At 44.3% G+C, this 19,423-nt stretch overlaps 2 protein-coding genes across 4 annotated transcripts; one reads left to right on the top strand and one right to left on the bottom strand.

The window, feature by feature from the left end:
• Positions 1–4,969: 4,969 nt before the first annotated feature.
• Positions 4,970–12,241, bottom strand: MRPL9 (mitochondrial ribosomal protein L9). 3 transcript variants are annotated; one of them, XM_081490869.1, is made up of 7 exons: positions 12,058–12,241; positions 11,708–11,864; positions 10,861–10,985; positions 10,605–10,655; positions 8,851–8,952; positions 5,810–5,893; positions 4,970–5,697 (listed from the first exon to the last, which is right to left on the bottom strand). In XM_081490869.1, the coding sequence occupies exons 1-7, from the start codon at positions 12,208–12,210 to the stop codon at positions 5,563–5,565; spliced, it is 807 nt and encodes a 268-aa protein (XP_081346995.1). In that variant the 5' UTR covers positions 12,211–12,241; the 3' UTR covers positions 4,970–5,562. The 3 variants fall into 3 exon arrangements, with proteins under 3 accessions (XP_081346995.1, XP_081346997.1, XP_081346996.1); XM_081490871.1 differs by having other exon boundaries at positions 5,833–5,893; XM_081490870.1 differs by lacking the exon at positions 8,851–8,952.
• OAZ3 (ornithine decarboxylase antizyme 3) lies at positions 11,854–18,177 on the top strand. The gene is given in 6 exon segments (XM_081490876.1): positions 11,854–11,885; positions 15,935–15,998; positions 16,000–16,074; positions 16,845–17,020; positions 17,511–17,596; positions 17,923–18,177. Coding segments are annotated over 6 exon segments (576 nt in total). The 3' UTR covers positions 18,066–18,177.
• The last annotated feature ends 1,246 nt before the right edge of the window (positions 18,178–19,423 follow it).

Genomic DNA, 19,423 nt, shown 5'->3' with positions numbered 1-19,423 from the left:
GTGTATGCCCAGCAGTGGGATTGCTGAGTCATATGCCAGTTCTATTTCCAGTATTTTAAGGAATCTCCACACTGTTCTCCATAGTTAGCCATTCTTTTAGAGTCAGTCTACTGGTGACAAACTTTTAGTTTTCCTTTGTCTTAGAGTGTCTTAATTTCCCTGTCATTCCTGAAGGATATTTTTTTTTTCTAGGTATAGAATTCTGGGTCAGCAGTCCAACATTTGAAAAATACGGTATCAACTCCTTCCTGCTTCCATGGTTTCTGATGAGAAGTCTGCTGTCATTTGAATTGGGCTGTTTTTCCCTTAGCAGCAGTGTCATTTTTCTCTAGCTGTTTTCAAGAATTTTTGTCTTTAGATTTGAGAAGTTTAGTTTTGATATGTCTTGGCATGGATTTCTTTATCTTCTTTGGGGTTTGCTTAGTTTCTTGAATCAATATGTTTGTGTCTCTTAACAAATTTGGGAGGTTTTCAGCCATTATTCTGTTGTATGTATATATATTTTTAGCCCTGCCTTCTTTCTCCTCTCCTTCTGGGACTCCAAGGACAGAAATGTTAGATCTTTTGTTATAGTCTCACAGGCCTCTGAGGCTCCGTTCTTTTTTTTTCCCCCTGGTTCTATTTTCTCTGTGTTGTTCATAGTGGGTAGTTTCTGTTCTCTTTTTCAGCCCTTTCCTCTGTCCTCTTTGGTCTGCTGCTGAGTCCATCCACTGAACTTTTCATTTCCATTATCACATTTGATAGTTTTAACATTTCCACTTAATTCTTCTTTGTATTGTCTATTTCTCTATAACCTATTTTATCCTGTTTGTTTAAAGCGTATTCATAATTGTTTGTTGAAGCATTTTTCTCATGGCTGCTTTAAAATGTGCCAGGTAATTCTAATATCTCTATCATCTCAGTACTGGCATTGATTCTCTTTTTTCATTGATTGAAATCATCTTGGTTCATGGTATGAGGACAGATTTTAAAAAACTGGAATCTGGGCATTTTTGTATTATGAGACTCTGAATCTTAATTTAAAACTTACTTCTGTTTTAACTGATTTTCCCTTATACTGCTTTGGCACAGAAAGGGGAAATAGGTTATTACTGCCAAGTATAGTTTCAGATTTTATCCCTTACCTCCACTGACACCAAGACACATGGAGCTTCTCTTTCCTGTTAGGTGGGGATGTGAGTTCCAGCTTCCTGCATGGTCTCCACTGATACTATGGTGAATATGGCCTCATTACTGCTGGGTGATGGTGAAAGCGCATACTCTCCACTAGGTCTCCTCTGACTCAACCCTGTAGGAAGGCAGAAGCATGCTTCTTTTCTGCCAGGTATGAGTGAATTCCAGGTTCCCTGCCAACACCAGTGAGGGATAGGACTTGTTACTGACTGGTGGAGGGGAAGGTTGTAGTTTCTTATTTGGCCTTCTGTGGCACCACCCTGGCAGCGGTGTTGGCCCAGGTGTTATAACCTTTACAGAGAATGGAAGTCTAGATTCCTCCCTCAGCCTTGGCATGGTGGTGGTAGGGCCACAGCGTTGTCTGTGTTGTTTAGCTGAAGTAGAGCAGTTAATTGTCTAAAAGATTTTTTGCTAAGGCTGCTCCTTTGCTTTGACTAGGAGCAGGCTTTTACTGACGCTTATTATTTGTACTTTTATTTGTACCCCAATTTGGCCTTTCTAAGTTACTGGTTCTTTAAGTCTGGGATAAATGAGGCAAAAAGAAAATCCAAGGGACTCACTGCAGTGTTGTTCCTTGGGTCCCACCATTCCTAGGCGGTATGCTTTCTTCCTTCCACTTCTTAGTTGTCTTTGTTTCATGCATAATTTCTAGGGTTTATAGTTGTACTAGGAATGGTGAAAGTGTATCTACTCCACCTTCCCCAGAAGTAGAAGTTCCATCAGTGTATTTTTCATGTTAGGTATTGTATTCTTCATCTCTGAAAGTCAAAGTCACTCAGTTGTGTCCGACTCTTTTCGACCCCATGGACTATACAGTCCATGGAATTCTCCAGGCCAGAATACTGGAGTGGGTAGCCGTTCCCTTCTCCAGGGGACCTTCCCGAGGCAGGAATCGAGCCAGGGTCTCCTGCATTGCATGCAGTTTCTTTACCAGCTATCAGGGAAGCCCCGATAGAAAGAAGTTCCATCAATGTATTTTTCATGTCAGGTATTGTAGTCTTCATCTCTAGAAGTTCCATTTGGGTATTATATTCTCTCTCTCATTATAGTTTTGTTTGCCTTTACAGCCGTAAATGTCTGAAGCACATTTATATCTGTTTTAATTCCACCATCACTGTCATTTCTAGGAAAATTTCTCATGGTTGGGGTAACATTTTCCTGACTCTGTGTCTTTTTTTATGGTAATATTTGATTGGCTGGCTCTGTGGTAAAGAATCCACCTGCCAGTCCAGGAGATGCAAGAGACGTGAGCTTGATCCCTGTGTTGGGAATATTCCCTGGAGAAGAAAATGGCAACCCACTCCAGTATTCTTGCCTGGAAAATTCCATGGACAGAGAAGAGAAGCCTAGCGGGCTACAGTCCATGGGGTCGCAAAGAGTCACAAGTGACTGAGCATGCATGCAGGTTGATTGGGCATCAGACGCTGGGAATTTTGTTTAGTGTTGTATTTTATGTTTGCTGCATTTCTTTCATGAGTGTTGGTCTTGGTTCTGGCATGCATGGTTACCAGTTTGATCCTTTCAAGGCTTCCTTTCAAGCTTTGCATGGTGGGTCCAGAGTTGCCTTTATCCTAATGCCCTTTTGAAGACTCTACCCGGTGCTGTATGTATTATAAGATCTACCCACACTGTCAGGAATACAATTCACAAAACATTCCCAGTATTGTGTGTGGGAGCTCTGAGAACTATTTGGCTTACTGTCTTTTGGTGTTCCCCACCCCCCAGCCTCATGGTTTCACCCCACACATCCACAGGTCAGTATTCAGACCAAGGTTTGAGGGGATCCCTCTGCAGATCTTCAAAACTCCAGTCACTCCTTTATCTACAGTGTTCTGTTTCTCAATTTCTAGTCAGTTTATCTTCCATCAACCCTAAGAGACCCCTATTATAGCAAGGAGGTACAGCACTGGGTACATGACCATAGGATCCATGGTCTGATCACATACCATACTATCTAGAAGCAACACAACACAACATCTTGGACACCAGCTTGGAGACAACACCCTGTAAAGATAAGATACCATCCTCCAGGATACAGTTTATACCCTGGATCAACAGACAACCTAGAATGCTGTCCCTAACTAAAACATATGGGTCTGCGAAACGGGGGTTGGGTGTAGGAGCAGCCCCCCTTTACCATCACTCTCAGTGACCCACCTGGAGGAAAGTGTGCCTCCAACTCGGGGCTCTGAATATTTAGAAGTCCTGCTTCACAGAAGGGAAATATTTTTACTAGTGAACACACTAAAAATCTCATTACATTTTAAGTTAGGGCTGTCACCAGATTTACTTCAGATCATTACCAAAAGACAATGAGGTTAAGGGAAGGAATCATTAACCTGGCAGGAGTAACTGATTTAACCATCAGGAGGTAGGGCTGCTATTACACAATGGGGACAAGGGAGTGTATATTTGGCACCTAAGTCATCCACTCTTGCTTCTCTCTTGCCTAATTTTTATTATAAATGGACAAGTGTAGTCATGACCTGAGAAGGTAACCCATTTGGGCCAACAGAAGTATAAACTGAGGGGATGTGGGGGAGAATCTAGAATGGGTAGGCGAAGAGGAAATAGGTATCAGTTGTAGACTTAAGCTACAGCAGCAGGGGCTATAGTCTGTCCCAGATCTTCCTCTTGTTTTCCCAGAACCTGAAGGATCATTTTAGGACTTATGAAGCAAATGGGTCTGAAGAGAACAATAAGTGGACTGTAGTGGACACTGTGATGTGTTGCCCAGACTCCTGCCTTCAGCACTGAGTCACTTACTTCCCAGGCTGCTGAGAATGCATACAGCTCTCATCCATGTTCCCCCTGGGAACTGCTTGTCCCTGAAATCAGTCACCTCACTCAAGACCCTCTCCTGGTCAGTGTTGGGTTCTATAGGTCTGGCCACTTGCCTCAATGTGGTACACATCTCTGTAGAGCCATTCCTAGCTTCAGCTTCCCGTGGGACTAAGACCTTTGCTGAAACTGCATCAGCTCAACTTCTGTCTCTACCTAATCTTGCTTCCTTCATTCCCCAACAGGTGTTAATCTAGAGGACCCCCCCCACCCGAGTAAACCTCACCCACATCATGGTTTTGCCAAGAACTCACCTTATGACAAGTATTTAAACACTTTTTGAGATTAGCTGTGTGGAATGTTGTCTGTTGCTCAATTTCAGAGAGCTTCAACATAGTGATGGTGGTGGTGTGGAATGATGTGGTGTTGTGACCTTTCCATTTCAAGGACAGCAGGGATTGATGGCAAATTTGACAGTGGAACAGCAAATTTCAAAGAATACTAGTGATTGACCTGAGTTATGGAATTCTGGAAAGTGTGAGGTTGGATACAGATAAAAGTGCTGCAACCACTGATGAAAGAACTCTCATTAGCAAGGATGGCTACATGTGGATGAAAGTAGTTAATTGGCTTGGCAAGGCAGGTGAGCTCAAACAGGATAAATCAATTTCTCTGAGCTTCTGGTAAGGGTAGCAGAGTCAATGGTTTCATCTTGATCCTTCCTAAAAATCCCACATTTGAGTGACTCCAGCACAATCCACTTAACAAGAGTTGGTCTTTCTTCCAGGAATGAACCTTGCACTTATGTAGAACTATCTACTTGCCTCATCTCCCAATCCATAATAACCTATGAACTAACCCCACATCTTAACCTTTGTCTGAAAACCAAGGTATTTTCTTTTTCAAAATTTCAAAGAGTTCCCTTTTTAAACTTCCTTCATCCCAGCTTTATTTTCTCCAACAACTGTCCTTAGGCCTTATTCAGATCTCCTTAGAAAAGTAGAATCCATTGTGCTTATTTGCATTGGGGACTTTATTAGTATACTTAGTAAGTTTTAAGACCATAGGCATATCAGCTTGTTGAGTAATTTGTCCATAGCAACTGTGGGCTGTAGCCAAAAATGTTTTCTTTTTCCCCTTTAGCAGCAAACCCCAGGGGCTTTCCAAGAGGACATTCCACTTGGAAGTCCTGTCCCCAGTCTACTCAAGTCAGAAAAGAACACAACCTTTTTATTTTTTCTTAGATACAAGGTTCAGTTTGGATGATGAGATAAGCTAGCTAGCTCTACCATTTAGTGCAATGAATTCCAATGAGGGAAGAGGCTAAATAGGATCTAGACTCTTTTGGTCTATTAATATTTAGCTTATCAAAACCACAGCCTGTACTTCTGGAGTAGGCCTCCCCAATAAGGCCAAACGTGGTAACTGTTGAAGATGGCAAATATGGACAATTCAACACATACATACAGTCTGATCTGCTGTTGCTGCCCCCATATGCTCTCTCAAATTCCGTATCTGGTTAGAGCTAGGAGCAGTATCACAGTGCTGGTCCATCTTTGCGCCACCATTCCTCTGATTCTGCTTCGCTGCTTTCGCGGGAGAACAGGTTCAGATCTTCTGCAAGCTGGTGGAGGCCATTCCCTTGGCAGCTTGCTGGGCTAACCAGTACTTATATCTTTTGGTTTTAGGCCTCTCAAAGTTCACCACGGACATAGGTACCCTCACAGTGTCAAGTCCATTTACCTGCACACAGAACAATAGGAATGCTTAGATCAGTTGGGCAAATAAGGCTACCACCACCGAATCCCAGCTTTCTACCCAGTCAGGAAAAGGAGACCATATGTGAAACACTCACCGTCACCTCGCACCAGTACTCACCCCTCTGGGTGATGGGCTCTTTGGGCAACTTTAATGCATGTGGGGCAACCACAACGCCAAGCTGCAAAAAATCACAGCCAAAAGGAGCTATTTACATGGCTGCCACTCTGGGCAATCTCAAGAGGATTCTAGACTTCCCTGTACAGGGATGAGTAAAACTGGGGAGTTTATCCTGGCTGATCCCACGGAAAGGCACAAACCTCCATAAAGAGTGGCAGAGAAACTCAGTCCTGATTTCTCAGGGAGGTGGATTCACAAACAGAAACAGGGTTTGAGATCAAAATCACTTCATCCAAAAAAGTAAAAATTCTCCAGTGTGACAATTCCTCAGCTTTTCCTATCTAGAGAAAATAAATGTTCCCATCTTCTCCAATCAGTTTTCAATTTCTATGTGACCATCCTTAGTCATTTCCCTCCCACACCCCTGCAAACCAATCAAGAACACTTTCCCTAAGATAGACAGCCACATGTAAATTAATGAAGTTAGAACACACCCTCACACCATACACAAAATTAAACTCAAAATGGTGTAAAGACTTAAACACAAGACGTAACACCACGAAACTGGAAGAGAACAAAAGGAAAACATTCTGACAGACATTGTGCCAATGATTTCCTAGATTAGTCTCCCAAGGCCACAGAAATACAAGCAAAAGTAAACAATGAGACCTAACCAGACTTACAAGCTTTTGCACAGCAAAGGAAATCATAAAACAGAAAGACAACCTACAGACTGGGAGAAAATTTTTGCAAATGATGCCACTGACAAAGGCTTAATTTCCAAAATATACTAACAATTCACATACAACTCAACAACAAAAAAACCAACCCAACTGGACTTCCCTGGTGGTCCAGTGGTTAAGAATCTTGTCTGCCAATGCAGGGGACGTGAGTTGAGTCCCTGAAGATTTCACATGCTGGGGGGCAACTAAGCCCATGCACCCCAGAGCCCATGCTCTGAAACAGAGGCCACCACAGTGAGAAGCCTGTGCACTGCAACGAGAGAGTAGCTCCTGTTCACTGAAACTGGAAAAAGCCTGTGCACAGCAATGAAGACCAAGTGCAGCTAAACATAAATAAAAACTGAAAGGAAAAAAAAGCCACCTTAATCAGAAAATGGGCAGATGACCTAAACAGACATTTCTCCAAAGAAGACATACAATGGCCAACAGACACATGAAAAGATGCTCATCACTGATAATGATTAGAGAGATGCAAATCAAAAGTAAATGAGGTACCATCTCCCACCGGTCAGAATAGCCATCATTAGAAAGTCTACATAGACCTCCTGGGTAGTCCAGTGGTAAAGAATTCACCTGCCAATGCAGGGGACATGGGTTTAATGCCCTGGTCCGAGAAGATCTCACATGCCGAGGGGCAACTGAGCTCGCAACCTGCAACTACAGAGTCCACACACCACAACCACTGAAGCCCATGCTCCGCAATAAGAGAAGTCACTGCAATAAGCCCATGTACTGCAAGTATAGAGTAGCCCCAACTCTCCACAACTGGGAAAAGCCCACATGAAGCAATGAAGGCCAGTGTATCCAAAAGTAAAACAAAAAGTCTACAGATAACAAACGCTGGAGAGGGTGTGGAGAAAAGGGAATCCTCTTACACTACTGGTGAGAATGTAAACTGGTGCAGCCAGTATGGGAAACAGTATGGAGCTTCCTCAAAAAAATAAAACTAGAGTTGCCATATGATCCAGCAATACCACTCCTAGGTATGCACTTAGTGACTCAGTTGTGCTGGACTCTTTGTGACCCCAGGAACTGCAGTCCACCAGGCTCCTCTGTCCATGGGGATTCTCCAGGCAAGAATACTGGAGTGGGTTGCCATGCCCTCCTCCAGGGGATCTTTGCAACTCATATACCTGGGTTCAAACCCAGGTCTCCTGCATTGCAGGTGAATTCTTTACTGTCTGATCCACCAGGGAAGCCCATTCCTGGGTTACTGTCTGATCCACCAGGGAAGCCCAATCCTGGGTTTCTATCTGGACAAAACTATAATTCAAAAAGATACATGTGGGACTTCCCTGGCGGTCCAGTGGTTAAGAAATCACCTGCCAATGCAGGGGACAGGGGTTTTATCCCTGGTCTGGGAAGATCCCACATGTTGCAGACCAGACCAACTCAGCTCCTGTGCCACAGCTACTGAAGCCCCCACACCTAGAGCCCATGCTGTGCAACAAGAGAAGCCACCACAATGGGAAGCCTGCACACCACAACAAAGAGCAGCCCATGCTTGCTGCAACTAGAGAAAGCCTGCGTGAAGCAACAAAGACCCATCGCAGTCAAGACATGGAACAACCTAAATGTCCGTCAACACATGAATGGATAAAGAAACTGTGGTACATATATACAATGGAATACTGCTCACCCACAGAAAAGAATGAAATCATGCCATCTGCAATAACAGGGATGGACCTAGAGATTACCATACTAAGTGAACTAAGGCAGAAAGACAAATACCATATGCTATCACTTATACGTGGAATCTAAAATATGACACAAATGATCTATGAAACAAACAGATTCACAAACGTAGAGAACAGACTTCTGACTGCCAAGGAGGAGGGTGCATTGATTTACATATAGCTGTCCAACTTAGGGAAAGCATTCTTGACTGGCTTGCACAGCTGTGGGAGGGAAATGACTTGTGGTTACCAGATTGGGGAGGGATGGATTGAGAGTCTGGGATTAGCAGACTATATATTATGACTATATAGGATGGATAAACAGCGAGGTCCTACTGTATACAACAGGGAACTATATTCAATATCCTGTGACAAGCCATAATAGACTATGAAAAAAGATACACATATATAAAACAATCATTTTGCTGTGTAGTAGAAATTAACATGTTTTAAATCAATCAAAAAAAAAAAAAAAGCTTTCCTTAACTTCAACTGGATGATCATATCCTTTCCTAACAGAGGGATCAATCCTGGAATAGCTGCTTCTTCCCAGGGGTAGCTTCCTTCTTAGGGGTATAGTGGTGTTTGGGAGTACTCACATTTCTGAGAAAGTGGCGGGCAACTATTTCAGGGTTTAGCTCCCACCTGACATTGTTCTTCATTCCTACCTCCAGGTGACAACTCCTCAGAAATTTCACTGTCTGAGAGGAATTATAAACAGAAGATAGGTTAGAGTTGGAATCAAGGAGAGGAAACATGTTAGCAAGAGGCCAAGAGGCATAAAGTCTGAGAGTTCAGGCAAAGCACGATTCCTGCCTCATAGCCAAGAAAGGTGAGATGATGAATAGGAAAGATAAAAATTGCTGTTGTGTCAAGACTGATATTATGGAAAGATGTTTTAGCAATGCTCTGGAGGGGAATGCTGCCTATACTTGGCTATTTCTAAGCAAGGAGACACAGGCCATGTCAAAGTTAGGCTCATCGACTGTTCATCTCAGGATGGGAAGACTTTCATAGACTGTTTTAACCCAATATTCTGGCCCTTCAATCCTACCACTACACCATTAATGCTTCCTCCTTGCTTACAGAATGAAGTATAAATTCATTAGCTGAGGATTAAAGATGTTTTATAGATCATGCCCACCCCACCTTCCAGTCATGTATTTCCTAATATACTCTTTAAGTCCTCTACTTTAACTAGACTGGTCTACTTTCTATTTTAAAACATGCTTTAACTGAGCTATCACTTCACTGACATAGTGGCGATCATCAAAAGAATATAAGTAACAAATGTTGGCAAGGATGTGGAGAAAAGGGAATCCTTGTACACTGTTGGTGGGAATTTAAATTTGTGCAGCTACTGTGGAAAACAGTATAGCGGTTTCTCAAAAAACTAAAAATATTAGAACTACCATATTATACAGAAATTCCATTCCTGGGTATATATATCCAAAACCCCCCAAAACACTAATTCAAGAAGATACACACACCCAAATGTTCATAGCCACGTTATGTACGCAACCTAAGTGTCTATTAACAGATGAATGGATAAAGATATGGTATATGCAAATACACACACACAAACACAATGGAATACTATGCAGCCATTTGCGGCAACAAGGATGGACTTGGAGAGCATTATGCTAGGTGAAATAAAGTCAGAGAAAGAAAAATACTGTATGATATCACTTATATATGTGGAATCTAAAAAATACAAACCAGTGAATATAATGAGAAAAAAACAGATGCAGAGATATAGAGTGTAAGATAGGCTACAAGGATGTACTCTACAGCATGGGGAATATAGCCAATATTTTGTAATAACTATAAATGGAAGTATAACCTTTAAAACATGCCTTAATTATCTACTGAAACTTTGTCTCCCTTAATACCTTTTCTACCTTCCTGATCTATCCAAAGTCTATTAATCCCACAAGGCCTAATTCAATCCCATCTGAAAAAATCCCTCCTCAATCACCCTAATCCATTTTAGTCCATGTCACTCATAATTTATAGTCTTGAGTTTATGTATCACCTTCTCTTGTGTCTATGTTCTCTCCAACTTGTCTGTAAACACCCCTGAAGGCAGGGTCCTCATCTCATACTTTTCCATGGGTCCCCTGGTGCCCAGGTTGGGGCCTCCCTCAATAAGCTAGAGCACTTAACCCAACATGTCAGGATCTCCTAAGAGATCTTAATATTAATATCAGTTACAGTAGCCACAATACTTCCCCTTGCCCCTACCTTGTGCCTGAAATCAGGAGACTTCAAGGAAATCAAGAAGCCTTTCAGGGAGAGGTTGGTGACTTCTGTAGGTGACCAATAAATAAAGATTTTCTATGTTTCTACTCACCGCCTCACCTGCCTTGGTCTGGATTTTGTCTAGTTTTCCTTCTTGTCTCAGCTAGAAAAGAAAGTTACAGATTGAGAAAAAGAAAAGAGTAACTAACAACAAATTCTTACTATGCCGGCCATAGTCTGGGCTTCTGAATTCCTGTTCGTCTAGTCCCTACCTCATTTTCAAATTAAATATCAAAGGGAAAGAAGTTGTTAGAAGTAATGTTCAGGTTTTAATATCTCGAGTCCCTTTGCTTTCTTTTTGGGCTCACCAATTTCTCCTCTTCAAACAGCTTCTTGTTTTCAGGAGATGCATACACAGCCAGTCCTTGAGGAAGTAGTCGATTACGGCCCACAGATTTTTTCACTGAGACCAGGTCACCTCGGACTCCAAGTTCTGCCAACATTGAACAGAGGCACAGGATCAGAATTATCTAGCAGTCCCTAAAGACGAGATGATCAAAGAAAAACAGACCTTTTCTTCTCTCTCTCAGTGCTTATTCCTCCCAGAAGAAATATTAGTATTCACAAGGAACAACACGGTTAATAATTCATTTCTTTAGGGCCCAGTTGAGAAACTCAATATTCCATGTACAAAGTGAAGCATTGGCCCATCACGGAGATTTCAGTATGTGGTGCCTACTGTCAGGCCTTTCTCCCCACACAATGTTAACGATGCTGTGCTAAGTGGCTTCAGCCCTGTCCAACTCTTTGCGACCATGTGGACTGTAGCCCACCAGGCTCCTCTCTCCATGGGGAGAATACTGGAGTGGGTTGCCATGTCCTCCAGGGGATCTTCCCAATCCAGGTATCAAACCCGTGTCTCTTTAAGTCTCCTGCATTGGCGGCGGGTTCCTTACCACTAGCGCCACCTGGGAAGCCCACGCACAGGGAAACAGTCAAAATGAGGCCTTCCAAGACTGGAACATAAAATTAGATGCTGCTGCATTCATATTCTAATTTTCTATGTAGGAAATCAATGTCACAATCACATTACTTTTTACCGCTTACTCTTCTCAAAACAGACAGCTGATCATTCCCCCAAAGTAGTCAAAGGGCAGAAGAAAGTTGATGCCGAACAGAACCAGCCTAAGAGAAGTACCTCTCCCCGGGCCTTACCGTCCACCGACTGGGTGAGAATGAGCTCCAGGTTGTCTTTGGGCCGGTGTTTCGTATCTTCCACGAGCTTGTAGACGCGGTGTCGCCGGTGCAGGCGCGGTTTCCGGCCTTCTCCAGCTAGCGGCACCTTCCACCAGCGCTCTACAATGACCGTGCCCTGGCGGCCGGGGGAGCGAGGGTGAGCGAGTCTTCAAGGAAAAGCCTCCTCCACTGGCCGCCGGCACCTCAAGGAGAGCCCACCACCCCCGATTTGGGGCCCACCCGGTCTCAGCGCGCTCCTCAAAACAAGCCTCGACCATAACTAGCTCCACCGGAGGCAAGGAGCCCCAGAACTCAGACCCGGCCCTCACCCGACTGTGAGACAGGCTGAAGTCGCGCTCCGAGCCGGGGGTGCTCCCTAAAAGTCGCGGTCGGAGGAGCTCCCGGAACCCTCCTCGCAGCAGCCGCTCAGTGAACACCCGCAGCTGAATTCCCCGCGGGACCGCGAAACCGGCTACCGCCATGTTCTCGAGGGCAGAGGAAGATCTGCAAGGCGCAGGCGGCAGGAAAGGCCCCCACGGGCTGCCCGCGGCGCGCCTGAGCCGGCGCGGCTCTGTGCGCGCTGAGCTTCAAGGAAATCCTGGCACGGATTGAGCTGCGATTGGGGTGTCTGGAGACCAAAGATCTGGCTGGGATGACAGCTCCACGATTCAGCATTTCTGCCACTCCCTTTTCCCAATTTCTTCTCGGGGGAGGGACACCCATGGCCATTGACAGATAATAGAATGACTGTTAGGTGCCCTGACACCGGGAAAGACACCCTCTCCCTCGGCTTCACTTTATTATTGGAGGCCTTTTATTTTTTTTTATCTCCAGTCGCTCTCTGAGGTCGCTTCCAGTTCTGACGTTCTGTGATAGCTGGATGCTGAGAGGAGAGGGTGCTGCTCTCCCTTTTCCTTACTTCAAATCTGTCTAAAAGTGGTGGAAGGATGGAATCCTCTGGAAAACTCTGCCAACCTCAGGATCGTCTCTTAATCGTTACACTACAGTATTTAGTCCTCCTACCCTGGAATAAGATACTATCTTCCTTCAGGATTACTGCAATAGTCTAACAAATAAGTGTAAATCACGAGGGAGACAGTTCCCTCTGTGGAGGGTCTCAGTACTGGGGAGTAAACCATATAAATGGAATGAATAGGGCCTGTTTGGCAGAAGAGATTTATGGAAAGATGCTCTAAGCGTCATGTTATTTGACCTATAAACAGCCTTTGGCCAGCAGTCCCTCGTAATTACACTTTCTTTAGGTAGCTTCCAGGACACTGATTTATTTTTTTCCTTGTGGTCTCAACGTGCTCCCAGAAACAAGCGGGGAGCTTCATTCATTTTCTTCAGTCTCCTTTGCTGATTTCTCCTTTATTCTTCATCTCTTAGATTGCCCCCAGGACTCAGTCTTTGGATCTTTACTCTTCTCAATGCCAATCTTTACTCATATGCCAATGACTTCAAATTTCTGTCTTCACGCTAGACGTCTCAACTCCACACATGACTATCCAGCTGCTTACTTCATCTTCCCCTTATACTGCTGCTGCTAAATCGCTTCAGTTGTGTCCGACTCTGTGCGACTCCATAGACGGCAGCCCACCAGGCTCCGCCATCCCTGGGATTCTCCAGGCAAGAACACTGGAGTGGGTTGCCATTTCCTTCTCCAATGCATGAAAGTGAAAAGTGAAAGTGAAGTCGCTCAGTCGTGTCCGACCCTTAGCGACCCCATGGACTGCAGCCTACCAGGCTCCTCCTTCCATGGGATTTTCCAGGCAAGAGTACTGGAGTGGGGTGCAATTGCCTTCCCCTTATACATCTGTGGACAATTCAAAGTTAACATGCTCCAAACTAAACCCATCTCTATCCTCTGCCCCATATTGCCTCACCTGCAGCCTTTCTCCTCTCAGTCGATTGTAACTCCATTCTTTCAGTTCTTGGACTCACCTTCTCTCCTACTTCAGGAAATCCTGTGAGTGCTACCTTTATACTATTTCCAGAGTCCAACCGTATCCCATCACCTCCAGCTCTCCACCATAGTATAAGATACCATCTTTCTCCAGGATTACTGCAATAGTCTCCTAACAAATATCCTTTAGAGCTCTCCAGTTTATTTACAATACACCAGTCAGAATCTTATGAAAAACATGTCAGATCATGTCTCATCTGTCCAAAACCTGCAAAGACTTCCCCTTTAGTCAAACAAAAAGGCCATACAATGGTCTACAAGGCCCTGTATAACCCGGTCCCATTAGCTGTTGTCGTCTTCTACTCCCCCTATAGCTTACAAGGCTTCCCAGGTAGCACTAGTGGTAAAGAACTGGTGTGCCAGTCCAGGAAACATAAGAGATGCCAGTTCAATCCCCTGGGTTGGGAAGATCCCCTGGAGGAGGAAATGGCAACCCCCAGTATTCTTGCCTGGAGAATCCCATGGACAGGAGGCTGGCAGACTATGGTCCATGGGGTCGCAAAGGGTCAGACATGACTGAAGCAACTTAGCACAGGGCTTGTAGTCAACCCAGAGTGGACTCCTGTTTCTTGAAAACATTTGACACGTTCTCCTTAGGGATTTGCACTAGCTGTTGCTTTTACACAGAAGCTGTTACCCTCAGATGTTGGCTTGGCCTAACTCCCTCACCCCCTTCAAGTCTTTAAATGTCACCTTTTCAATGAGACTTCCTTAGATCACCCTATTTATTACTGCCACTGCCCCAACCCCTTCACACTCCTGATCCTTCTTTTTACTGTATCATATTCTAACACGTGAAACAGTTTTCTTGTGTTTAGTGTTTAGGTTTGTTCTTTCAGTGGTAGAAGCTCCATGGGGCAGGGATATTTGCTTTGTTTACTGGTGTATCCCAAGCTCACAGTAGGCCCCCAATAAGTATTTGTTAAATGGATGAATGAAGAATGTGCAGAGGTCTCAGACTGGTGGCGCCAGCTCCAAATTTTGCACACAATGTTGATTTATCAATAATTTTTATTTTTTGAGTTAGTAGTAAAATTTCTCAGATTTAAAAAAAATCTTTTTGAGAAACTTATCACAAAAATCTCTTTCCAGTTTCTGTTGAAAATCATATGATCTGGTCTGCATTCCTGCATGGAAACTTGGAGCTGAGCGTGTCCACGCCACCCCCCCACTTCTTTTTTGAGTGTGTGAGCTTTTCATTTTGCTATAGCCCCACCCAGCAGCTCCACTAATTTCCCCAGCTGTCCAGGCCCCTGGAGGCATTGAGTTTGCAGTTCCTACCCCATAAGGCACTGAGAAAGTTCAACAATATGTAGAACCATTGGGTTATTAAAGGTAGGGGTAATAAAAATATTGAACTGACAGGAACAGGGAACCAACCAATCAAGTCAGATACTGGATCAGGGCCTTAGAAGCCTCCTGCAGTGTCAGACCCCAATCTGTTGCTGAAGTGTGTGTTTGCCACATGCACATGCCAGAGGGGAGCCCACATTCCGTGAGCACAAGTGGTCAGCCGGGCTGTTTACCAACCATACAGAAACAAAAGGTATCTTAATTTCTGGTACAGCCGTGAAGTCCATACTAGTTGAACAAGAGCTTTGGGGGCTACCTAAGGGGGTAGGGTGGGGTAGGGAGCAGCAGAGAGGAGTCCTGAAGTGACTGAAGGGCTGACCCTTTGTCCATGTCACAGTGCTCACCATGTCACAATGACACCAGTGGCCTGAACCCCTGCCACCAGCCCCTGAACCTCACTTTGCCGCGGGGAGGCACTGAACTAAGAAACTGCCTTGTTACAGGTCACGCCCCTCTTTCTACTCCCTTTCTTATATCAAGAGGGGAAAAACACGGAACTACCTCTACCCGTTCTGGTCACCATACGCCTATTACCTTTACTGTTACAAGTACCGGATCACCCTCCGGGAGAAGATGCTGCCTTGCTGTAGAAGGTACTTGTTTTAATCTCTACCTGTAGTTGTTTATATAAACTGTAAAGAAAAGTAAAAGAATTTGAAAGGACTCCTTAAGTGGCAAAAGATAATAGCAAAATAGGGTGGAAGGCTGGCATGGGACTTTGTAAACCTTTCTATCTGGCTGGCCTGGGGAAATGGAAATAGATAGGCTGGTTCACATAAGATACAGAAGACAGTGCCAGAGCCTGGCCTGGTGTACCTGGAAGGTAAGAGTCTCTCCTCATCTCAGACTCAGAGATCAACTAATTTGGGCCTCTTTTTCCTCATCAGCATCACCACTTATAAGGAAGAGGAGGACTTGACACTCCGGCCCCGTTGCTGTCTTCAGTGCTCCTGAGTCCCTAGTAGGTCTTCAGGGGGGCAGACGCACCGAGCAGGGTGATCAAGACCAGCTTAAAGAATTACATTCGGTAAGTGGACTGGGAGCTGGTGCTGGGACATGGCAGCCCATTGCTTGCTGTAATATGATATCTTGCAAAGGGACATGAACTAGTTGGAAAATAAATCATAGAAAGCTAGCTCATGTGAGCTCCTATGTAAAAGTGACTTGCTTATATACAAGGATTCTGGTCCAGAGAACTTAAGGCAGGGTCCTAGGGCTGGTGTTGAAAAGCAGGATGGGAAAAGAGGAATTGAAAACAAAGATAAACTATATTAAGACATAAAGCTGTATTCTGGGACATAAAGCTGTTCAGATGCCAAGTTTTGGGTCTAGAATCTGGAACTCCTGCACTTGCCTTTGTATCATCATGCCTAGGTATGAGCTATACATTCTTAGATAAGAAGTGGCAGAATTTAGAGAAAACATATATGATGGAAAAAAGTAGAAGAGTATTATTAGTGAGACAGTAAACAGATGGCACAGCTTTGTTTAAATAAGCTGTTTGATGTAAATACCAGTTTCTGAACCGTTAGTGCACCCCTGAGTGAAGTCAGCAGGTAGTATACTGTATTGACTCCAGATTCCACATTTTGTGTCAAGGAAAACTCCATGATAAAGACAGAGTTAGGTCCTAGGACTAAGGGATATTGAGTAAGGCCTGGCTCCACTTCGCCTAGGCTCTCCATCAGCCCCCTCCTTGCTTCCACAGATACACCCAAACAGGCCTGAGATCTGATTTGAGGGTTAGGTGAGCACAGAAACAGGAGACTGTTACTCTCATTTTTACTCCTTTCCTAGGCTGGGAACCTGACGGTGCTGTCTACTGACCCCCTGCTTCACAAGGACCCAGTGCGGTTAGACTTCCACTTCCGCCTCACCCCCCAGACCTCTGCCCACTGGCACGGCCTTCTGTGTGACCATAGGCTCTTCCTGGACATCCCGTATCGGGCCTTGGATCAAGGCAGCCGGGAAAGGTGACTGAGTCTGGGTTGGGGGGGAGGGGGAGGTGAAGGGAAGAGGTAGGGATTTCACTCTGATGTCACAATCAGGTAACAGGAATGCTAGCCAGTGAGGGCTTATTCAGGAGCTGGATACATTCAAATTACTGAACCAGCCGGCGAGCTGAGCCAGGATCTGGATTTAAGGGATAACAACCCATAGGAGGTTGCTAAACTGATTCAGAATCACAAGGTGGAATCCATCAATAGTTGAAAGGAAGTGATCTCCAGCTGTTTGTCTTTATAGAGTGGCTCCTTTCCCCAAGCCCCTTTGATGGCAGGGGTATCAGGCCATAGTGTATAAACCCTTAGCTTCAGAGAAAAATCCATCAAAACTAGTTTGGAACTTTCACCTCCTTGGGTCAGGAAACACTGAGCAATAAAATATCTTCTGCTGCAAATAGGCACCTTTCTCGATTTTGAGTTTGTGAAATGTGCTATTAACCATTTTCCTTCTGGTCCCTAGTTTGACCGCAGCACTGGAGTATGTGGAGGAGAAGACCAATGTGGATTCCGTGTTTGTAAACTTCCAAAACAACCGGAATGACAGAGGTGGGGAATCTGCTCTGTCCTTCCTGGCCCTTTGTGCTGAAGCAGCTGACAGTGATTTCCCCTTTATAGGAGACCTTCCTCCCCTCACTTTAAAGGGCATGTTCAGGCAGTTCAGGGATTCAACCCTCATCCCCTTCTCCCCATCAAGGAAATTAAGGCACCTTAATTTCTGTTCAGTCAAGTCATAACTGAACTGTCAGGAAGGCCCTGCACACAGATTTCAGAAGCTAGACTGAAGGAGCACTGGTGAAATTACACAGAAGCCAAATCTAGGGGAATGGTTGCATGGAGCCTCAGAGTAGTCTAATTTTGTTCTCTTTTCACAGGTGCTCTGCTACGCGCCTTCAACTACATGGGCTTTGAGGTAGTCAGACCAGACCACCCAGCCCTTCCTCCCTGGGACAATGTCATCTTTATGGTGTATCCCCTTGAAAGGGATGTTGGCCACCTGCCCAGTGAACCTCCCTGAACATGCTTATTCCTACTCTGTGAGGGGCTGGGAGTCTTGTTAAGTGAGAACCAAGCTTCCAGGATGTGACAAAACATCTTCCATCTAGGAATAAAGGGTAGTGCAATCCTCATGTGTTTACTATTTCTTTGCAGGGGGCTGGGGGGGTGGAGAGGGTTGGCTGGAGTGAAAAATTAACCTTACAGAGCTGAATTCACTGTAGGATAGACAGACATTTGATGACTGAAAAGGTCAAAGGGGTCTGAGCAAGACAGGGAAAGGACCCAAGGATTTTAAGCTTTTGCCTTCCCCCTGTCCCCAAACCATTCCCTTATTTATTTTAACCATCTGAGCACTTGCCAGGAGCAGGAACCAAGCACCAGGGAATTCAGAAAGCTTAAGCTTTACTGGGATATTTTTATCCATATATTTCGGTTCAAACTGGAGACAAGTGAAGGAAATCAGAGAAGGTACATGGTTCCTGTGGCACTAATTTAAGGGCAGGAACATTCCAGGAGGCTGCAAAAGTAGAGTGTTGTTAAGAATAGGGCCATCAGAATGGGTTAAGAATAGGGCCGTCAGAATGGGTTAAAAGGTCTTAAAAGCCATATTAAAGGAAAAGAGTTTCATACACAGTAACAAACTGCAGCTAAGAATGACACACCACTCATTTTTCAGAGAAGTCCTATGAACAATTTATATCAGGAAACCTCTTTTTAGAGTAAAGGCTGATAAACAACAAGGTCCTACTATATGGCACAGGGAATTATACTCAATATCCTGGGATAAACCATAACGGAAAAGAATACAAAAATTAAAGAATGTCTATATGTGTATAACTGAGTCACTTTGCTGTACAGCAGAGATTGTCACAACATTGTAAATCAACTATACTTCAATTAAATAAAATTAAAAATAAAGAGTAAAGGCTGAGGAAACTGGGGACTAACTGGCCCCACGATCCTGTCGTAGAGCAGCTCCAACTCCAGGGCCAGGCCTGCTGCAGTGAGCAGCAAGTGCAGCCAAGGTCTGAAATATCACATCAACGGCGCGCTTTCACTGATTCCTGTGGGACTACCCAAGCTACACAGAGGTGCTCCTTCACTGAAGTCTTTCTGCTAACTGGTACTGAGGTTTTTCTGAGACAATAAAATTTGAAAATTGTGTTTCTGGGAAAATATAGTTGCCATGTAGTATATGGGTAGACTTCATTAATTCCTAGATTAAAAAGTCCTGCAAAGGACAGTCTTATATACTAGTTTTAAGTCTTCTACTTTACCTTGCTGATCTTTAAAACAAAAAAAAAAGTTAATTTACTGTTATTCTCCCATCCACTTTCAAACACCTTCACAGTTCTCACTGGATCCTCACAATACTGT

Source organism: Giraffa tippelskirchi, chromosome 5, assembly GCF_054371585.1.
Source record: "Giraffa tippelskirchi isolate mGirTip1 chromosome 5, T2T-mGirTip1v1.2.pri, whole genome shotgun sequence".
NCBI lineage: Eukaryota > Metazoa > Chordata > Mammalia > Artiodactyla > Giraffidae > Giraffa > Giraffa tippelskirchi.
The sequence above is the reverse complement of the archived record's forward strand: the minus strand, read 5'-3'. Positions and strand labels throughout refer to the sequence as shown.

Bases quoted from the DNA above. Each gene is read 5' to 3' on its own strand.
- MRPL9 (XM_081490869.1), bottom strand. From the start codon at position 12,210: ATGGCGGTAGCCGGTTTCGCGGTCCCGCGGGGAATTCAGCTGCGGGTG. The intron at 5,894-8,850 runs GTGAGTACTCCC...GATTTTTTGCAG, and splicing joins CCCGCCACTTTCTCAGAAAT to CTTGGCGTTGTGGTTGCCCC. The intron at 5,698-5,809 runs GTGAGTGTTTCA...TTCTGTGTGCAG, and splicing joins AGTACTGGTGCGAGGTGACG to GTAAATGGACTTGACACTGT.